Genomic DNA, 22127 nt, shown 5'->3' with positions numbered 1-22127 from the left:
AACAAGAGTGCTCAGTAAAATTGTGGGCCACAACATAGTGGGTGATGTAGGTGGCTCGTAAATCATGTGGCTGCTGTATGCGTGGTTGCTGCTTCCCTAGGTTTACTAGCAGTGGCACCAGGTTCATTTCTCCTTCAGCTGCAGTGATGACTTCCAGCTTCACCATCCAGTCTTTGTACTTTTCTAATTTGCATAGGCAAGAGAGCTTTTGGAAATGATGCTTTTCACATCCTTCCATGTTGTATCTGCTAGAATGTTTCTCTTCTATGCAGCAATTCCTAAACTTCCTTAATTCTAAAAATTGTCAGCTCTGTGCAAACCTCCCCCAGCTGCTTTAACCAACTTTCTTCTTCCAATGTCTCCTCAAATAAAGCAGTAAATTACAGATCCACTAATTATAATTTTTTTCAGATTAAATTTCATGCTATCATGAACCCTTACTTCTCATCAATCCTATAATCCTGGTTATATCTAGGATTATACAGGCATAGGGAGTATAGAGGATGGTCTTGAAGGACAGAGGGAAAATCCATTACCAAGGCAACGATCAGATAAACATGGTTTGAGCCCAGGCTAAGAAAGTGGTTTATAAAAGCACCTCAGACAGGCCTCCCCCCCCCTCTATTCACATAAAGATAAAAGAGGATAGAAGGGAGACACACACAGACTTGCAAGATTCTGTTACTACAGCTATTCTAATAAAAGTAGGTTTAGGCCCATACAATAGCTGTTTTTTAGTTTGGTCCACCTTAAATTCTATAGAGAGTTAACAGCAATTTGAGTTTTAGAAATTCAAGAGCAAATTGAATGCTTGGAAAGGTGGATCAGAAATAAGCAAGCCCAGTGCAGTGTGTTTGATGTTCCAATACAGATCAAAAAGGCTTGATTTTAATTACTGTATCACTTTGGATCTGCACATGCTGGACATTTTTCACACCAATTACTTGGGAAAAATCTCCTTTTCAATTTTGTCTCTTAGATTTTGCAAGAATACTTGTACTTTCCATTCTTGCCATCCTGAAAGGAATAATGGATTTTATATCAATATCAAACAATTTCCTGAAGTTTTTTTTTTAAGTTCTTTAAGTTTTTGTACATGAATGCAGAAGTGCATTTCTCCAAAATGAAAGCTAGTTGCTATGTGCACGTACGGTCACATAACTGTAACTCCCATTATATATGCCCATATGCATAATATATAATGTGATATTTCTGTACTCTTCACATGTCACATCCAACAATATTTGAGAGCAAAGATTTTCATGCCCACAGATGAAGGACAATGCATTATTTATAGGAAAAAATGCTGCTACTGGTAATGTGCATCGTTAAGACTGTGGTAGGTTGCCGAAAAAGAAAATCTTCTAATACCTTCCTATTACATTAACAAAAGTTAGCTATCAATACATTTATTCCATCACTATGATCCCCATGAAGTCTCCATTTGCAACACTGATCTTTGGCTGGAGAGTATCAGAAGCTTCTGATGATTTTCAGATCTCCCAAGTATGTCTATGTACAGGTATATACAGTATGTATGACTTTCTCCTTTTTCTGAGGATTTAATTTTGCCTTCCCAAAAGATGGTTTAGCTCAAAGGGGATTGTAAGTACTAAGAGGGGCAAGAACACTTCTGGGAATGATCTATTTAATTTACATAGAGTAGTTAATACCCTAGGGTAATCTTAGCTTCAAGCTCCCCATAACTCCATCATTCACATTCAGTTTCTGGAAAATGTAAATAAGAATAAGAACTTTGAATAAGAAGCTGTAGTTCTTAGTATCCTGATTAGCTGCCATTGTTGGTAGTCGTCTGGATTATTTCCTCTAATTTATTAATATAGCTTTCACAACATTTGAATCAGTTAACTCTCTGCAACAGCCATGGCATCGAACAGCGTGCTGAGAACTGGAGAGGAAAGGCGCCTTCTTGCAGTCCTAAAAAGTACTATCAGTTATTCCCTCGGCTGGAGGATCGCTGCTGACGCTCATAGCGGATGGAGACCCAGATAAAGAGGACACATGTTGCTGCCTGAATCCCACCTAGGTGGAAGAAATAATAATCCATCCGACATTTGTTGATGTTTCCTAGGAAACAGAGAGAGCAAGAGAGCCTTTAGTATACAGCAGCAGGAAGATGTCTTCTTGCATTCTGTAGCATTCGCAGGTCTAGGAATCCTCTGTGTACAACAGTCTCTTGACACCACATTTTTGAATAATTTTCTCTAGGTCACCTCCAGTCTGCTTGCCATTACCAACAGACATTCAAGTTTGCTGGAGAACCCCGTGAAAACCCCTTGAACTCTCTTGGCTTCCCCATTGTCCTTAGTGGAAGAACTGCCCTGGGGATATGGCAGATACTCACCAAAATCTTCTGGACAGTGCATCCAACCAGTGGCTGGCAGGGAGAGTAAAGTGAGGAGGCCAGGTCCTAAAGGGGATCCAACTCCAGAAATGAAGAAGAAAAGACCCATGATCACTCCTTGCATGGATCTGGGAGCTTCAGAATAGGCAAACTCCAGCCCTGGGAAAACAGGAAGAATTCATAGGGTTACCAAGCTAGAGGAGCCCATTTCAGTTAGGTTTGAGGGACAGTTCAAGGCTTCTGAAGCCACAGTGAGAACTGTGGCCCTGTGCTCTTTCATCTCTTGGTGCAGTTAAGCTGCACTACCTCCAGATCAGGAAATCCTGGTTTAATGCTGATTTAGGAACGACAGGGAATAAAGCCTTGTTCTCTGGCTTACCTGGAATGCTGGCAAAGATTTCACTGATTCCAATGAGTAAATATTGAGGGATTTGCCACAAGATGGAGATTGGGGCTGCAAAGTATTCATCTTTCCCAATTTGTTGTGTGATTGTGTGATTGTTGTTCACATATTGCAGCCGCTTAGTCTCCAGAAAGCCTAGAGAGGAGAAGAATGCTTGGATCCTGAACAAGATATCGTGAAGGACATACATGATAGCATACTCATAGTTGAGGCAGATTTTTTTTTAAATAGAGAATATGTGGTCATATTTTTGTTATATTGGGTATATAATATTTATTAAGAATATCCTTAACCAACAATAGCATATCCTGTTAAAAAAGGAGCCATACGAAGCACTTCAGTGTCCTGCTTCCCAGTTAAAGCTTTGAATGGTCCTCTTGGTGTTGTTTTGAAAAGTTGTTAGGATTGCTCTGAAAACTGGACACTGAGAAAGTGAAAGAAGACAGGCACTTTCAAACTGTTGCTTTGGAGATGGTTATTAATAGTACCATGGACTGCAATAAGAACAAATTCTGGATCAAATTAAAACTGTGCACTTGCACTGATGATCAGCACATGGAAAGCACTACATACTTTGAGTGTGGGACGTGAGCAAATGAAGGACTAGAAGAAAAGATTATACTTGGCAAGGATGAGGGATGTAGACAATGGATAAGAGAGACTGACGGGGTTCAAGGAGATCATTGGAACATCCTTGGAACAGCTATGGATTGTCATCAGGGAGAGCTTACGATGCCAGGCACTTGTACATTCAGTCTCCAGAGAGCAAATGATGGCTTAAATGTTAATTATCAAGATTCTTAATTACTGAGGCACAGACAGCACTATACAAAATAACGGCGTTGTTTCCCTTGAGTCAGGCTCCTATTAACTACTTGATTGACTGATTACATTTTTATACTGCCAGACTTAAAAAAAACTCCTGGCATTTTACATCATAAAAACTTCAAAAAAGACTAAAATCAAGATAAAACAACATCTGCAATAATATGATAAATGTATAATGATGACTATTCTCTCCTCAAAACCCTCCAGAAATGCTTTGTCTTTAATTATTTCTGGAAAGCTAACAATGAAGGAAGTACCCTAATTTCCAGAGGGAGGTTATTCCATAATATGGGACTTGCAACTGTCCATGAGCCCCTGTCTTCACTTCATGTACTTTAAAAGGGACCATTAAAAGATGTGGTAGCGTGGGGTGAGTTGAGCTGGCCACTTCTATGCAGAGAAGGAATCACGTAAGTACCCTGGTGCCAAGCTTTACAAGGCTCTATTGGTCAAAACCAGCACTTTGAGTTGCACCAGGAAAGCTATTGTTAACCAGTGCAGCAACCATAAAACAGGTTTTAGGTGATTACAGCAAATTTGATTCACCAAGACATGGGTTGCTGTATTTTTCAAGGTGTCTTTGACGGCGGCACCATGTAGAGCTGATTGCAGTAATCCAAATGGGGGAGTCAGCAAGTACATGAGTAGCATTTTCACGACAATATAGAAATGATGTGCATTGCCTTCTTTCAGGGTGCAGAAGTGAAGGTGGCCAACATTGCATTTCAGCTGTAAGGAGAAATGGTTTTTTAAACCTTTATTTGCTTTAATATACAAAGGAGGGAGCAAGAAGGTGTAAATGAAAAGAAAAACCACAGGAAAGGGGAAAAGAAGAGGAAATCAAACTTTTTAAAAAATCATGTTTTTTTAGCACTGCATTAAACTTTGACCACATGGAATAATATTAGCCAGTCTTGCCTTTATGTCAATAGAGAGCCAGTTCAGAAAGAGAGAGTGAATGTGTATCACCAATTCAAAATCTTAACTTGGGGGGTAACCAGGGGAAGCTAATAATTAAATTATCCAGGACACTCTCTTGGTTTATTATTTGTATTTCCCTTTTGATTTTTGAAACATCAACTGGTTTCTTTTGTATGTCCAGTGAGACATCCTTTTCCGTGCCATTTCATAGCCTGTCATTTGTAGATACACTTTTGATGCCATCTCTGTCTTGTTAAATAAAACTTGTTCCTCATCTGCCATTTCTTCCATAACAGCTTTTGAACACAGTCTATCCATAGAAGCAAACATCACTATTGACACTGTTGATACTAACTTAGTGGTTAGTACAAACTTATGGACGAAATGCTTACCTGCTAATAGGACCGAGCCAAGGCCAAAGAACATGACTAGAGCCATCCTCCTCAGTGCTGATGGCAGAAGCTTCTTCTTTGCTAGGAATGGGTCTACCACCCAATCCTTCAATGGAATGAGGATCAGCAGAACCACTACATTGGCTAGAAGGAGCCAGGCCCCTGGGAGCTGAAGAGAGAGAAACTGTAAATCCCCCTCCCCCATATAAGCGAGTACAAAACCTATTCTGTGCCCCCCCTCCAACACCTTTAAGGTAGGTTGGCTTGAAAGAGAGCAGCCCAAACTCACTCAATGAGTTTCTATGGACTAGAATCTGGGTCTCCCTGCTCCTAGTCCAACACCTTAACCACTGTTGCCAGTTGAGTTCTTTTCCATTACAGAAAAAGGCTGCTGATTTTCTGGACCTCTAAAGAGTCAATACACCAAACCAAACTGTCATATTGTGTAGATCTATGCAGAGTTTCACAGACACTTCCAATACTTGTGCAACTGCTTATATCTTACAAGTTCTCTCCCACTAACAGCATTAGGAATGGCTACTAGAAGTGATACAAAAAGTGCTAGGGGATGTGGATGGAGTTGTGAATTGAATACCCATCGATGTACCATGACACTGCTTCTTTTAATGCCAGTATCTGCACAGATTCCCTCAACTAGCATCCATTCTCAGTGCTCTTGTTCAGGCTTGTGAAATGCAGATGGAGAACACCTGAAATCATAGTCTACTCCTGATTATCATAGATTGATTATGTACAGTCAAAAAGCTTTTAGCACATTGTTCCCGCTGAAAATGATTTGCAAGAAAAGCAAATGCTTCTCTTGGTTACCATTGCACTTTTGTCCAGACATTTCAACAGATTTCTGTAGAATATTATATGCCTTAGTCATGTCAATCAGCTTTCAGCAAGACCATTCTGTAAACTGGGGCAGTCACATTTCTGTTGGCTGGGGCAGCGAGAAATGTGTGGTGAATGATCCAGCAATTGAAAGGAGCAGTGCTGCATCGCATACGTGCAGTCCCTTCCCCCTCTTTTTTTAGTTTTTTGGGGGGATAGTATTACTTTGGCTGTGGTTAGAGTTCAAGATGTCATGCCACAGATTCTCAGCAATAATGAGCCACCTTTGCCTCAGAGTTCAGTTGAACTGTAGTAGGAGCCTCTTAACCACAAACAAACGTGTTGACCAGCTAGATCTAAATGGATGGTGATGGGAATACAAATTAAAATACGAAGAACAACTATTTTGTTCTCATCCTGAAATAGATCTCTTTGAGAAAAAGTTCAAAATCAACAAAAGTGTCAAAGGTAGTTTTCAAGAATCCTCGCTCTCCTACTTATACACACTCTCCTTTCTCCTGTTTCAGCAATTCCTCTACCACAACCCAACTTGTGGCTTGAAAGAAAATAGAACAGTTTCTCTTCTGTCTGTGGTAACCCAGGCCTATAATCATAACTAACTATGACATATGCAGTTGGTCAGGAGGTTTCCTGCTTACAAAAATAGGGACTGTATTTGGGTTCTTTGAGGAGAATTGAAAGTATCTGTTTCATGCTGCTTCACTCCATAAACAATCACTTTCCTTCCACTCAACAGAGCTATATATTTCTTAACACATCTACATTGGGCAGTGGCCCTTCATGTGAGCTGTTGAACACTTGTAACCTCTCCATCAGGGGGACATTTATTATGATTTGAGAGGGGCCACATTTGTCCCAGTGCCAATGTATTTCTGAATGAAACATTTTTTTTTCTTCCTAGCGTTTTTCCCACAGGTGCAGGGACTGCATTTTTTTTTCTGAATTAACTGAATGTTGATCCATTGGTTACAACGGGAAGTGACTGACCGGCTTGCCACTCGAGCCTGATGTCGTGGGCTGAGAGGGAGTGACCAGCCCAAGGTCACCCAGCTGGATTTCATGCCTAAGGCGGGACTAGAACTCACTGTCTCCTGGTTTCTAGTCTGATGCTTTAACCACTAGACCAATGACACTGTCACAGCCAAACTCCTTCTTAGAACATGAAACAACCCAAACTGATTGGCTGAACTGCCCAATAGCTTACCGTATAGCCAGTATCTATGGCTGTTGAGAATGCACTGTTGTTCATATGACTTTTCTGAAAGATGTTGGGGATGGAGAGATGGAGGCCCTGCAAGTAATAGGTTGACTGCATCTAAAATTCAATAGAAAGGGGTATTATTAAAGAAACATGCATGAAACTTAAAAGTTTGTCTATATAGCTTTCCTGTAGTAAAATAGTGTAGGCTAAACCTGACAGCCCTGAGACATGTTGGATTATGATGGCTGGTGATTATGGGAATTGAAGCTTAATACATTAGAAAGGCACTAAGCTGGGGAAAATTAATAAATTCTTATCTTGTGTCTTCAACAGAAGACCCTATCCACCTTCATGGAATGGTGAGGCTCATTATCTAAGCATGTCACATGGCAATGCTGGTTAAAAGTGTCCTGTAATAGACTCTTTGTAATATCATAACATAGCTAATCAGATATGGCAATTATGATGTAGGATGAGTTGGAAAGTGCAGGCCATCAACTTCCCCCCATCCCCCCAGTCAGTACAGGAATCCAAATGAGAGTATCCCTGACAGATGGCTGTTCATCTGCTTGAACACACCTAGTGAAAGTGAACTCCCACTCTCCCTTTGGTATTTGTTTCATTGCTGAACTGCTGTTTTAGTTAAGAAACTTTTCCTACCATTCATATATATGATTACCAAGCAAGTTGTCTCTCCTCCTATGCATGTTCATTTATTTTTCCTAAATGAAGAACTTCGTATTCAGCCCATTTCTCTAACAAAGCAAGATATTTTGAATTTTGTTTGTCTTCTAGAATAACAATTATCCCGTCCACTTCTTATGTCATCTGTCTAATTGATGTTTTAGAAGACGTAAATGAGAAATTAAATAAACACCTATCTCTCTTCTACCTTACTGTATGTTTTTTAAAAAATTTAATAAGCTTTTTGTGCAACCACATTGGTTGTTCTGCTGCTGTTGCTTTTTTTTTTCTTCAGTTTCTTCATTTTCTTTGTGATGATACTTTTAGTATTTCCATTTTTAGAAACTCCTATTCATTCTAGTTGCCTCTTCGGATGAGTTTCTTCCATCATGGAAACATACTTATGTTTAATAAAATCTGTTCTCTTGAAATCTAAGGTAGGCATTCATTTCTTATTTCTGTTTATCACTCTTGCCTTGGCTTTCTTCTTTCTTTGATCCTCTTCCTTATACAGAATTGTATTCCCCAAAAACTCCTTTCGGTTCTCACTGTTCACTCACTCCTTGTATCACAGCTGCCTTATATTCTCTCTACAATCGCTGCAATAGTCCCTGATTACTCCACAGGAACCAACCAGTCATTCACAATGAGCAGCCAGTAACTTTCAGGACACATCTTTTGCAATCAACAGCTACTCAGGAGATGACCTTTTCAATCGATATGGCTGAGCATACAGTCCGTGTATACGGCTGCTCTGTTACTCTCCTTTCCCTTTCCTGATGAACCCTACTGTCAAAATTTTGGGGAAAGGGGGTTAAGGATAATCCAGTGGATCCCTGTTGTCTTCTTCTTTTCTTACCCATGTATTTTTTTAGAATAATTGTTTCTAAATTTTCTTGGCAATCTAAATTCAGTGCATAACAAGGATTTACAATTCCTTAAAAAAAGGCTATAGAAACATACAGACTTACATGTTTTTGCTTTTTAAGTGCACATTTCATTCAGTTTATTGCAATCATTTATCAACTTTATTGCTGTGTTATAATAGCAAACAGGCATCAGGGGAGAAATAAAAGTGGAAGGCTTTTATTTTTCTCTATCCAATCTTTTTCAACGATTTAGAATGCCTGAAACCTGGCAGGTTAATGCTATTGAGGTGAATCTGGCTACTATTTATTCAGTGGGTTTAATCTGAATTTTGCACGGGCTGAAGCCTAATGGAATCTCCCTTCCTGCTAATAATTGGGCAGAGTTTATCTGGGGAAAAGACCAAGCTATTTTCATGTTGTGCATGATCAGGCTACACAGTGTGGGGATTTTCTCTAAAGACTGAGTAAAATCATGGCTATATAATGGCTATATCAATCAATCAATCAATCAATCAATCAATCAATCCGTCAAAGAACCTGGAGATATGAATGTTGTTTTTCTACACAGAAAAAAATCTGCCCAAATTAGTCTTCCAGGATTCTCCATCCAATTTAATGACACAGATATTAGGTGGATGATTTCTCCAAATTTCTTAAAAGTAAAGAAAAACTATTCAACTATTTATTAGTATAGGACTCCTCTTATTGCTAACAGTACCATTTAATGGAAGCACGGCAATCCTTTCTCCAAACTTCCAGAGGGAGGTTTGAACAATAAAAGAATATTCACACCCATATTTTGGCTGACTATCTTATAACTAACTCCCTAAGTGCAAGAACAACCCGCCACACCTATGAACGTTTCACTGAAATGCTTTTTTTCTTTGAAAGAATTTCTAAAGGAAATGCTCTTTTGTGAAAATGAATGAGGACTGATAGAAAAAAGATGCAGGAGAATTTCTTTTCCTGGTATGAGCTGAAATCCCCTTTTCTACATGTCTGAAAGATTCTGGAGCTCTCTCTTGCTTGTCTACAGACAACATTTCAAAGATCAAACTCGAGTTGCCACAAATATGCAATCTACAGAAGGCAGGATTCCCATTTTATATAGAGATCTCAGGCTGCCACCCCAAAATTATGACATGTTTCTCAAGGTTAATTGTCCTTCACCAGAGCACAACTGAAATAGGCAATACAGAGAAACAGATGGCGTGGAAAAAGAGCAGAACGGCTGTAGTCTGGTGATGAAGCACATCTTTTTCATATAATAGATATCAGGTTCAACCTTTGGCATCTCCTGGAAATATGAGGGCAGCTTTTCTGAAACACTGGAGAGATCCTAGCATTAGGACACGGATTTTCCACCTGGCCAGCATTTTCCTTCCCCAAATCCTCAGAACTGTTCCTGCAGCTGCCTCTGAGGGTCTTGGCTCAAACATTGCAGGAATGGGTATAAGCAGCCTGCACTCAATCCCACACTTAAGAAGGGAAAACCAAATTCAGTCCTCAGACAGAGCCTCACTTACCCCACGGCCTGCCCTTGGGCACAGCCAGATGGCCATGCTGAAGCGCAATCCACCACTCCTTGAGCCAGCAGAAAATTATGTTTGGTACAAAATTTGCTTGGAACAATAGATTTAGCTGTTTGCCACCTTACCCAGCTAACCGGCCGCAGCAGGTGTGAAGTGCTCCATACCTATGACCCGGTCAGTCAGACAGCACTTTACATTTTTAGGTATGCATCTGTAATGCTGAAAGTACTTTTTGGGAGAGAAAATGCAGCTGTATATAAATTGTCCACTAAAAAAAAAAAAGAACTTTTAACATTTTTGAAGATGCTACATCTTTTCTGAGGCATCTGAGATTCCTGTGTGACGCAGAATCTTCCAATTATGTTAAACTGCAAAGAAGAAAAATGTATCTGCCTGAAGTCCCCTTTTCACTGAAATCAATCTCAAGAGTCTTCTCTGGGGCTCCCCCAGGATGGAACTAGCAAATAGTGAGCAGAGAACAGACCTTTTCTAAATGGCCCTGCAATCAGGGAAGGCTTGCCCAAAGAAGCTGCTTGCTGGCCACTTTTTTTTGGTAATTTTGTTGCTAGGCAACTCCCTTATATTTCCAACCATTCAACTAAAAGGCTTCATCTAACACTGGATTTTTGCTGCTGTCCTTTTGTAGCTTCACTTTTAACCAATTCATTTTTACGTTATTATTGTTTAATCTTATTGTATGTGTGTGTGTAGATAGATTGTGTGTATAGATAAATAGGTAGACAGACAGACAGACAGATAGATAGTGGGGGAAGATGGAATATAAATCTGTAAATAGATACTAAGCAAGTGCTCACTATTAAAGTGCAAATTAAAAATGGCATTCTCTTCAGAGGATTTTCCCAGTTAAATGCTCCCTCCCAGAACACCTCAAACCTACTACTTTTTCTTCTGCTCCTTCTGGCTCTTCTACCCACTGATCAGAGCATCCTCCCGTATGAATGAAGCACTGCCCTGTAGGTTTGCTACCTGGAAGTAAACCATCCAGTATGGGATCAGGGTGAGCAGAACTGGCAGGATCTTTGCCATCACTTGGAGGTTGGAGGCGTATTCATGTGAAGACCCCGTGGGCTGGTTCCTTCCCCTGAAAGGGGATCAGGCCCTTCCGCTTCCAAGAGGGGATTGCTTGCCCTGTAGAGAAAAAGGAGAAGAAAGATGTTTGGATCTAAAACAGCTTTTCCTAAAAAGGAGCACCCCCAGATGGGTCAGACTACATCTCCCATAATCCATAGCCAGCTGGAAGCTGTTTTCCGACTACTGGAGGGCACCAGACTGGGAAGAACTGTTATCAGACATGATCAGAACCACATTCTGGGGTTCATAGGTAGCAAACTAGTTTCTTCAAAATGGCAGTTTCACTTCCTGTTAATTTATACGCATTACAGCTTTTACTTCAACTGCAACCTTCTGTAATCCTGCTCAATGGTATCCAGCTTTTTCTCACCAAGATTGCAGGACCCATCAGTCTGGTGACTGAGAATGCGTAAACAGTTGCCTGTAGGACCTCGGCAACAATGTGTAGAGAGTAAGGAAGATGAACTTGATGGAGATAGGTAGAATCTACTGCACTGCCTAGGCAAAAGGGGCTGAAATCTTTTTCACTCTAGAATAATGAGATAATATTTGGAAATGCTCAGGCAGACACCTCCCTAATCCACTGAATTATAAAAAGGAGGAGGAGAAGATACAGCACAATCAGACCCGCAAGATTCTGTTCTTATGGCCAATCTCCATAAAAGTAGTTTTAGCCTTCTTGTGGAGCTGATTTCCTGGTCTGGTTTACCCAGTGGGGCTAGCACAGTGATAATGAATTGGACTCGCACTGGGAAGACTCAGATTCAAGTCCACCCCTAGCCATGGAAGCACACTGAATGACTTTGGGCCTGAGCCCAATCTACCCCACCGGGTTGTTGTTGTGGGGAAAAACGGGAGAAGGAAGCACTACGTACATTGTCAGGGACTCCTGAAGGAAAGGCTGGAACTAAATCTAAGAAATAAGTGCTCAAGTGAAGTAAGGAATTCTCTTCCTGCTGTTCATGCTGCCAGAGAAACCTTGTGGGGAAGGGACATTGCTCAGTGGTTCCGCTCATGATTCAAACGCAAAAGGTCCCAAGTTTCATCTAGCAGCTCTAGTCAGGCCTGAGAAAATCTAAAATTCTGGAAAGGTACCACCAGTTATAAACAGCAACGTTTTCCTGAGATGGATGCACCACTGCTCTGACTCAGTCCTCAAACACTGAGCTACGGTATGAGGTTTAACCGGTTTGTTGAATAAACCACAATTTGCCTGGAACACACAGAATGCGAAGCCTTGAGTGTGCTGCCAAATTGTGACCAGCCAAAACAATCTCTCACCTCCCCACCCCACCATATTATTGCCTTCGGCCGTGCACAAGCCCTGCCAGTAGAACGCAGCTTCTTGTATACCTGGTGAGGGAGAAGACTGCACTGCTTCTTCTAATGCAATTTGAAGATTTCCTGCCCACCCCCTTATTTAATGGCTCTACTTACGCAATTTTCACTCATGAATTCCAAATAAAAATGGAAAAGCTCTCTCTCCTCCCATGGTTTAACCTTGGAGTTTCATCCATGTAAACAAATCAGAAGATGATGGGGAAGCATTATAAAACGGCAATCCCTCACTGCAGCTTGAAAACATACAGCCCATTTTACCAACTCTACCCTTGAGTCAAGGGCTGTATGTTTTCAAGCTGCAGTGAGGGATTGCCATTTTATAATGCTTCCCCATGTTTGTTTGTTTGTTTTTAAAAAAATGCTCTGCAAGCAGAAAACAAGCTCCTTTAGTTTTAGTTAGATTTAATTAAATCCTTTTTTTTTTTTTTGCTGATAATCCACAAGGAGTTCCTTGGATATTCCTCCTGCACCATAAAAATAGTAAAGTCTGTCCATACTCACGTGTTCTACCATTTCCTTCTCCTGAACATGCCCTCAAGTCATTGCGCTATGTGGCTTGCAGGGACAGCCACAGGCTTTAAGAGGTGTATAGCCCAGTCCTAAATTCAGAGAAGCCAAGTTTACTTCAAAGGCCTTGTCCAAGCAGATGGAAGTGGGCTGCTGAGACTCGTTCAGTGCCAATGCATGAGTCCAGATGGCTGCTACCACAGAGGGGACAAGTAACCCTGCACAGGCCACCTTGCGCAAAGAGGCATCTTTCTGCCTTACCTGATTTTTCTGGTCACCTTCTGCAGTGCTTTGCCACAACAGCTGTTCTGGAAAGCCAAATAGTACATGGTGGGGACTTGGCTGCCAGCAGCTGGCTTTGTGACAAAGATGGGGGCAGATAGGAGGAAGATTACAAGGGCCAGGGCCAGGCAGACAGCAGGAATAGCATAACCAATCAGGAAGTCCACATTCTGTGACAAGCAGCGAAAGCACAGCCTCAATGTTAATGCTCCAGTAGAACCAGTTGAAGAAACGCCGGGTAGCATCTGGGCCACGGTCTGTCACCTGGAATGAGAAAAAGAGAACAGAGTGAGGCTCCTTCTTCCTGAATTAGTCCCTAATATGCTAAGCCCTGTAAGAATTGTCCAGTCAGTTATGTGTTTGTCAATTTCTCTTTTCCTTCCTTCCTTCCTTCCTTCCTTCCTTCCTTCCTTCCTTCCTTCCTTCCTTCCTTCCTTCCTTCCTTCCTTCTTTTTTTCTTTTAGTACATCCAAATATAAAGCGGGCTCAGACTAATAAGCATTTATATAATTTAGCAACTTTTGTTAAATTATTGGCAAGTACAGAATGCATATAAAGAGCATCACTGGAATGCAGATAAAAGAAAATGTGAATATTTTATTTATTTATTTATTTATCATATTTATATAGCCTCCCATCTCACACAAAGTGACTCTTTGCATATGAATAAAACTCTGTCGTGTTTTATCCTCTGGGAAAGGAGATGACTCTCTATTGCTCTGTACAGAAAGCAGCAGTTCCTTGCACCTGGGAAAGGATGAAGGAACAGAGGAATTTGGGCCCAGGTTTGATAATGAAAGGATAAGTGTTGGCTGGGGGGAAAGAGAAGGAATGGGGTGTGTGAAAGCTTTCCTTTGGCAAGTGGCACTGCTCTTCCAGCTGTGGAGGAATTAAGTGGCGCTGAAACTAGGCCCTATCCCTGCTTGTACTTTACACAGCAGAGTCACACCCTTGCTTGCATGATATTGCCTTCATATCATCTCCAGGCTGTGCTTGAAACAACTTTAAATCTTTATTAGAAATACTAGTCTTAAAGCAACATTTTCCCCTTAAACCAACATTATCCCATCATAGCCCCAAGGGGTGTAAAATTCATCATGCTTTGCTGCCCCCTAGCTTGGAGGCAAAGTCAGCTATTGTGGATCTCATCAGAGGCAGGTTGGGAGGCCGAGGTGCATCCTCTGTGGTCATTAGCCATCTTCCACTGCAACCCTGTCTCTCCAAGAGTTAGTCCTCTCCATTAACACTTTGTTTCCCGAGTTCCCTTTAGAGCAGTCATCTCCCCATCTTCCACTCTGATTTGACATCAACTTCTCCCCCAGCTTCCAATAAGGTAGGTGAGAAATGAGCAGGCCACCATCATTTTATTTAACAAAGAGGAATATATTTGTTCTAGTCTGCTTAGCAACCCCAGGCCTTCCCTGTTCCTGCTGCTGTGCTCTGATTAGTGGATATTTTTCCCAGTAGTGATTTGAAAGGAACAGGAGCAAAGCTTGACTGTCAGGGATCCATAGAGGTGGCAAGGGGGACAAGTAACAAAATCCCCCTTGCAAAAACCATGACCTACATACTTGCATCAGACTTCAGAATGCAAGTATGAAGTTCATTTCATGATGTTATTATATCTATGTTGTCATTTTGATGTAATGTTGGTTTGCGTCAATTGCGTCAACTGGGACACCACCATTTCGATGTGACAGATGCAACAGAGGCAAGATAGGGATTGACACAAGGGACAATAAATTGTTTAACAGCTTAAGACCACCACTTTAACTGAATAGTGAGGAAAGATCCATATGATTTGAAAAAGAGAGATGAATGGATAACCTCAGGATTTCTAAACAAGAAAGAGTTAGCATTACAGGAGTGCTACGGGACTTCTGATTTGGAAGGGAAAAAATGCTATTCTGCTGTTCTGCTGCCATCACTGCTTCCACACAGCAAATTAACCACTGATTATGTTCTTTCTTTCCTTAAACTGTTTTATAGGAAGTTTACTATGTACTCTTTTTCCTCATTCTAAAGAATTTTTGCTGTAGTATAAAGCTCAGGTCCCCTCCAAGGCTGTAAATTGCTCTCTCTTTTGCATTAAGGGTGCTGCTTTAGCTACGTGGCCTAGAGATCATCTTGATGGGGAGGAGGGTATATAATGACACATCATGATTGCTGGAAGCACTTCCCCAGCTCTGGAATATTTTTCCCACAGAGCTTTGCCTTTTTAGTAGCAGGTAAAGTTCCTTTAATTTTCAGAGGCCTTTTCTATCTTTGCCTAATTTAACTGAATTATTATTGTGTCTTCCTATAGTCTTACTGATTTTAACTTGTTTCAGATGGCAATAATTTTGAAAATGTGTATCAGAAAGCATGGCACAAATATCAAATCAGTAAACATTAAACAGTAAAATACATTGCATTACATCAAAATATGTTTTTAAGAGCCCAGAGACAAAAAGCTGAGGATTATTGGAGACAGAACCATCCCAGCAACCCAATGAAAAATTTAAAAATCATTCCTTGATTTTTGCCTTGAAATAAACAAATAAAGAATGGATCTGAGAGAAGATCTCTCACCTGATCAGCACCAAACGGAGTGAGGTTGGCTTTCACAGAGCTGATGCCAAGGGCCAGGATCAGTAGACCAGTGTACAGGAGAGAGGCACAGTATGGACTTGGCAGCTCTTGCTCACACCCTGAGATGTTACCTTGGCACGAGGGCTGTATTGGGTATGCTGGCATCTCTCTGCACAGCCAGAGGTGCCCCTCCTGTGAGGCCGTGGTGGGCAACAGGCTTGCTGAGAGAAGGTAGAGGAGGAAGCTGAACACAATAGTCCAGTAGCGACCTAGGTAAGCATCTGTGAGCCAGACCCCGATGGGGGAGAGCAGGTAGGAGGCCCCTATGAAGACCAAAGCTGCCTGAGAAGCCTGAGAGCCACCCCAATTGAAGGTACTGCTGTTGAGGTACAAGACAAGGTTGGAGATGATACCAAAGAAAGTGCTCGCTCCGGGATCTCCACCAGCAGCACAGCCAGACAGGCAGCCTTTCTGCCTCAAAGGAAGATGGGGCTGGCCCACTGAGGGCTTCCTTCTGCTCGAAAAGGGGATTGCGCTCCCCTTGAGCTTCCCGGGAGACCATGGTGGAGGCCCTATCTCAGAGTCTTTGTTTTTGCCATTTCTCTCTGGATCTTTCTATGCTGGCTTTTATTTCCTGATCTCTTATCTTCTTCAAGCCTTTCAGTGCAGCATTCACTTCTCCATTTCTCTCCTCCAACACAGGCATCACATGACCGCTCATTTCCCTGAAAGGAAACATTCACATTACGCTGGCCAAGATGGACTTCTTTTTCATGGGACTCTTTGCATGTTTTCCCCTGCCCCTTTTCCAGTACCACCCCTTTTGCATCTGCTTTAAACACACACAAACACACACACACAGCCAAATTGCCTGTGTCTATCAAGGCAGAACTACATGACATAGGGGAGCCTCTGACAGACAACATATTTTTAGGTAGGATCAGCCCCAAGTGAAGTGTCCCTAATGCTATCAGTCAAAAACCTTATACAGTTACAGTATTCCAGATTTTCTTCTATAAAATTTTTTGCATGTGTCCACAAAAAAGAAAAAGAAACAAGAAACAAGACAGAAAAGGGTTACCACAACATTTGGACTTTCATAACGTTCCATGAATGAGTCAGGGTGATAATGCGATAAACTGCTTACTTAGGTACTGCCCTATTCACTTCCTTCCTTATAAGAGACAGAACATTCGGTATCTATGCTAATTTATCTCACTTTTGAAGATTTTTGTTGTTCAGTCGTTAAGTCGTGTTGATTTCCTTTAAGATTGACTGGTTTGACCTCCTAGCAGTCCAGGGGACTCTTAAGAGTCTTCTCCAGCACCACAGTTCAAAGGCATCAATTCTTTGGTGCTCAGCCTTCTTTATGGTCCAGCTCTCACAGCCATACATTACTACTGGATTTTGAAGATTAAGAGCTTTCAATAGGTTCACACTGTTTTTGAGAATTATTTTTGAAGGCATACTTTGATTTACACACACACACACCCTGCAGGTCCTGCTGTGCTGCCTCATTGTGGTGGTGGTGGTGGTGGTGGTGGTGGGGTTCCTGGGAGGGATGAGTGAAGAACATTGGGAGTGTACACCAAGAGTATATATTCCCAGCAGGGTCACCCAAGGCATGAAGGCCATCCCAGCTGTCCAGCTAAAGCAAGCAGGCACCTATACTGGGCAGCAGCAATATAGGAAGAGGCTGGAGGCAGATGATCACTTTAGTGACAATGGCAAAGGCATCAATTCATACTGCGCGGGAGAAGCCAATGATAAACCACTCCTATATTTTTTACCAAGAAAACCACATGGATAGAAAATATAAAATGATTGACAATATAGTGCCGGATGATGGGCCCCTCAGGTTGGGTGGCACTTAACATGCTACTGAGGAAGAGCTGAGGATTTTTCAGAGCACTAATGGTGTTTATGACGTGGCTAGATTAAAGCCTTTGGGATGTCTAGTTGGTGATGTTATTATACAGGAAAAGAAAATCTGAAACTGCAAAGATAGAATTACAGTAGGAACATGGAACATAAGAAGCACGAACACAAGAAGTTCAGCACAATGAAAGATGGAATGAAATGACTACAAAAGGACATCCTAGGCATTGGCCAATTGAGATGAACTGGGATCGGACACTTTCCTGTTCACATGAAAAAACAGGTTAGGGATAGATTATTTTGGAGAAAATCTGTCTATGTGGTCACTAGGAGTCAAAAACGACTTGATGGCACATAATCGATCGGGCTTGATTTAATTGATATTTGGAGCATAGTATCACATGCAAGTGATGATTGTCTCACTCAGAACTCTTGATGCACACTCAGCTCTTCTGCTGAAGATTCTTTTCCCACAAATATCAATTCCTGACCCCAATTGCTTTTAAGATGGATCTTTTGGGCAGTCATAACTTGTATGTCCTGCTGAATACAGTACAATGTGCTAGAAAGTGGTTATACTGTTTCTTTAGTCCTGGGATGCTAAAAAGGGAAGATGTATGCTACTTATATAATGGTGTGTGGAAAAGCAAACCAGGGAGTTTTCTACCAGATTGTGAAATGGAAGATTAGATTCTCTATTAAGAGTGGCTTAGGAAATTGTGGAAACAGCAAAATGTGTGCGTATGTGTGTTAAAAAGGCAAAATGAACAACCTGATCTCTGCTTCTCCCAAAGGATTAGTGGGCAAGAAAAAATGGATTTCTTCTTACTATTTATAACAATGATATCTGATTTGCAGGAATTAAGGAATGATTTGATCAGATAATCAACTAAATAAAAAAAAGCACAGCTGCAATTTCCATTTTAGATTGCATTAACAGTTTCAAAATTACGAGAGAGAAAATTACAGCTCTAATTCTATGAATCTATAATGAACACACACAACTGCAGTGCTATTGATGTCTAGAATACATGATCTTTTTAGCACCTCCTGCTTTTTCTGCAGCTATCAGGGGCATTACCTTGTACTCCTTTCTAAACACAGCAGATTAACTGCATGCCTAGTAAACAGCAACTTGATTTGGAAAACCACCACTATCTGGCACGTCTTACACACAAAGAGCTCCAGTGTAGAACTTGTCATGCACTCACCTGGGGGTTGGAAGGAATCCCATATTTGACTTAAAGAAGAGACAAATGGGTCATTATCAACAGGGGGTGGGGGCTGGCATTTTTCAAATCTTGCCATGGATCCTGTTAACAATTCCACAGGAAGGTTGATGTCTCTCAGCTTGTGATAATCCTGCATTTCTTCTTTGAGAGGGAAGATGAGATGCAGGCAAAATACAGTGGGGCTGCTAGCAACAGTTGGGTTTGGAAGGCGGAGGTTTGGGGATCAGGAATCCACGTTGAAGTTCATAACCAATGAATAGAGAGGAGGGGAGATTCCTGATTCAGCACACAGTAGCCAACTGGAGTGGAGATTTGTGCTGAGAATGAAACGAAAAGCAGCAGGTGGACTAGACGCCATCACATGTGCCAGCACTGGTCAGAAAACACTACATTTTGTACATTGCAAGAAAAGACAAGGGAAGGTTGCTTTCCATGCTGTAGTGTCTTCAAGAAATGTTAGTGGCCCAAGGTTGTGGTGAGGCACCCTCGTCACGTAGATCAGCTTCCCTCTCTTTGCTGAATGCTGCTGCCATTCCCTCTCTGTTCCTTTTTTGTGTGTCTGAAAACATGTTCTTAGTTATAATTTTCAATAGGATTGATAAACCCCACAAGTCTGTTTTAGCTAACTATTGTTCCAATTCCAGCTTCCTGCTTGAAAATGCCCTCATTTTGCTGTTGTGGTGGTTATTTTTGCTTTATTTGGGTTTGTTGTTCCCCTGTAGAATGTAGGATGTATCTCCATTCAAAACCAACTGAAATTCCACACTCAGCTGTTACTGTATTATGTTTCTAGATTTGGGTGGTTTTATTTTTTTCTATGTAAACCAACTTGAGTTGTTCATAGTATAGTAGGACAGAAATCTTGTTATGAATAGATACAGCATTAGGAAAGGCAGCTCTGGAAACTTTCATAAGGTAACCCAGGAATATATCATACTTCTCAGAAGTAAATAGTAGATTGATACAGTCCCTGTGGGAAGCTGTAGTGGCAAATCTGCTGTGAAATGCATGTTTTGAATACCAGCTCTGTAAAATGATTCACAGACAAAACACCCATCCAATTTAAGTAGCTGAGAAAGGGATATGGATTAAATGCTAAAGGCGATGTACCTCTGCATCTGTAATTTCCTTTTGCAAATGGAAGAAAGACCCAGAAAGTAAGGGGACATTTTTAAAAGGTAAAGTGGATAATGTGGTCAGACAATTGGAAATGCACAAAACAGAGCTTGCAACTGGCAATTCCCCCTGTGTCAATTAAGACCCTTCTGTGTGCTGTTTCAATTGTCTGGTCATGTTATTCACTCAGACATAGCTTACTACACACCAGAATGGTCATCTCGTTCTTCATCCTGATAGATTACTGTCCTTTGGCCCCATATGTTAGACTAGAAATTCCACCATTTCTAGCTAAGATACCCATGCTGACTGGGGATTATGTGGATAGCAGCCCAGGAGGAAAGGTTCTGGGTCAGATGCTTGCACGAAGAATATCCAACTGCTCATAATGCTAGATGTAGTTTACTCCTGCTTGTCTTGCCTTCAGGGTACCAAAGAATCCATTGGTGACGGAGGTGAAAGGAGGATGACTGCACACCAGGCAATTCTCATATGCCATTTTTATACAAGCAAGATTAAAGTAAAGACTAAATACTGTAGAGCTCTTGAACCTTTAATAAATGTTTCTACAGTTTTGTGGATGTCTAATCTGCAGCAGGTAGCAATTTGAGCTGACCTTGAAAACAAAGCTGAGTCGGACTAGATTCATACTTGGATGGGAGCCTGGAAAGTTAAAAAAATCCCAGAAGAAGGCAAATGGCAAACCACTTTCATGTACTGTAGTTGCCAGAGTCATTCAGGAGTGGAGCATGATTTAAGAGAATTTAATTAGTATTTCAGGAGAAGTTGCACCTGTCAAATTCTCCCTTTTATACTTCTGCTATACAGGAGCCTTGCCAGTGATGGATGATCCTATTCTCCTCCTTTCTAAAGGCTCTGCTTATTCTATTTTTAAAATTGATTATTTGCACTGAAGCTATTTCCATCGATGAAAACTCAGTTGGGAATGTCATAATTGAATGAATATGGTAGGACTCAGACCACCAATAGAATTTGGGAGTGTAGTTGTAGCACTAGGATGACTGGAAAAAGAAATAATCAGGAACAGCTTTTCCCAGGTTGAATTTGCAGGAATGGAATATATGTATGTATATATGTATGTATGTGTATAAAACCAGCTGCATTTCTGCTGATCATGCAGCTGTTCAAGGCACAGAAGTAAAGGCCTGCCTCCCTCTATTCACAGGATCTACACTGTTCAACATATCATAGAAAAAAGAGGAATATATTCAGGACTTTACCTGTATCCTGAATGTGTCAATACTGTATACTTCCTGCAACTTCTAGTTAGTGTAATATGCATACAGTCTTTTATGGCAGTCACTAGATTAGACTGGCATTAGATGCTAGTCATATGGCACGAAATAGCATGAACAAACATGGGGTAAAACTGGTCTTTGGTTGCACTTGTGCTATATTAGCAAACAATTGCCAGAACTGACACGGCACTCTTCAAGGAATGCTGCGTGCAGCATAGCTATGACTGAGGCTAATAAGGTAGTCTACATCTTTTCTATTTTACTAAAAAGCATTATGTGAAGGACTCAAAGGCATGATGGGGGTAGAGATCAGCAACTCTGAGCCTGTGGTAGAACTTGGAATGAAAGAAAAATAAATGGCAAACAGCATCAATTAACCAATGAAACAGAAGAAAGAAAAACAGATTCATCATATGTCTGTAAAGCTGAAAGAAAGGGGAAATATATGATAGGTCTGAATAAAGGTGGTCGTATCATGCGGAATGGAGTTGATGAATGCGTGCAGGGAAGTGAAAGTGAAGGTTTAATTATAAATGAAAGGACTAAAATGTATGTCAGAAAGTATAAACTGGTATCATCTAGATTGCTGTGGATGGATGTATATGAAAAATAGAAATTCAGAGGTTGGTGTTAGTTATAGGTTACACTCCAGTGAATTTTTGGAAAAATTGCCATTCTCAATGAATATGATCGGGGAGAAAAGCTATTCTGTTCGGTGACATGGATGGGTGGGAATAAGACGAGAGAGTATAGAGAAAGTGATTCAACCATTCAGAGACCTGAGAATATATGAGAA

General features: G+C 41.0%; 1 protein-coding gene across 1 annotated transcript; it reads right to left on the bottom strand.

Moving 5' to 3' along the window:
- Positions 1-1914: 1914 nt before the first annotated feature.
- SLC15A3 (solute carrier family 15 member 3) lies at positions 1915-16408 on the bottom strand. The gene is given in 12 exon segments (XM_088145143.1): positions 1915-2088; positions 2366-2524; positions 2745-2903; positions 4910-5078; positions 6972-7082; positions 11041-11150; positions 11153-11202; positions 13255-13449; positions 13451-13539; positions 15847-16268; positions 16271-16324; positions 16327-16408. Coding segments are annotated over 12 exon segments (1737 nt in total). The 3' UTR covers positions 1915-1951.
- Positions 16409-22127: the final 5719 nt, after the last annotated feature.

The sequence above is a fragment of the Python bivittatus genome, unplaced genomic scaffold, assembly GCF_059951505.1.
Source record: "Python bivittatus isolate LINGU-HERP-01145 unplaced genomic scaffold, Pbiv_v1 ctg000480_np1212, whole genome shotgun sequence".
NCBI classification, from domain to species: Eukaryota; Metazoa; Chordata; class Lepidosauria; order Squamata; family Pythonidae; genus Python; species Python bivittatus.
The sequence above is the reverse complement of the archived record's forward strand: the minus strand, read 5'-3'. Positions and strand labels throughout refer to the sequence as shown.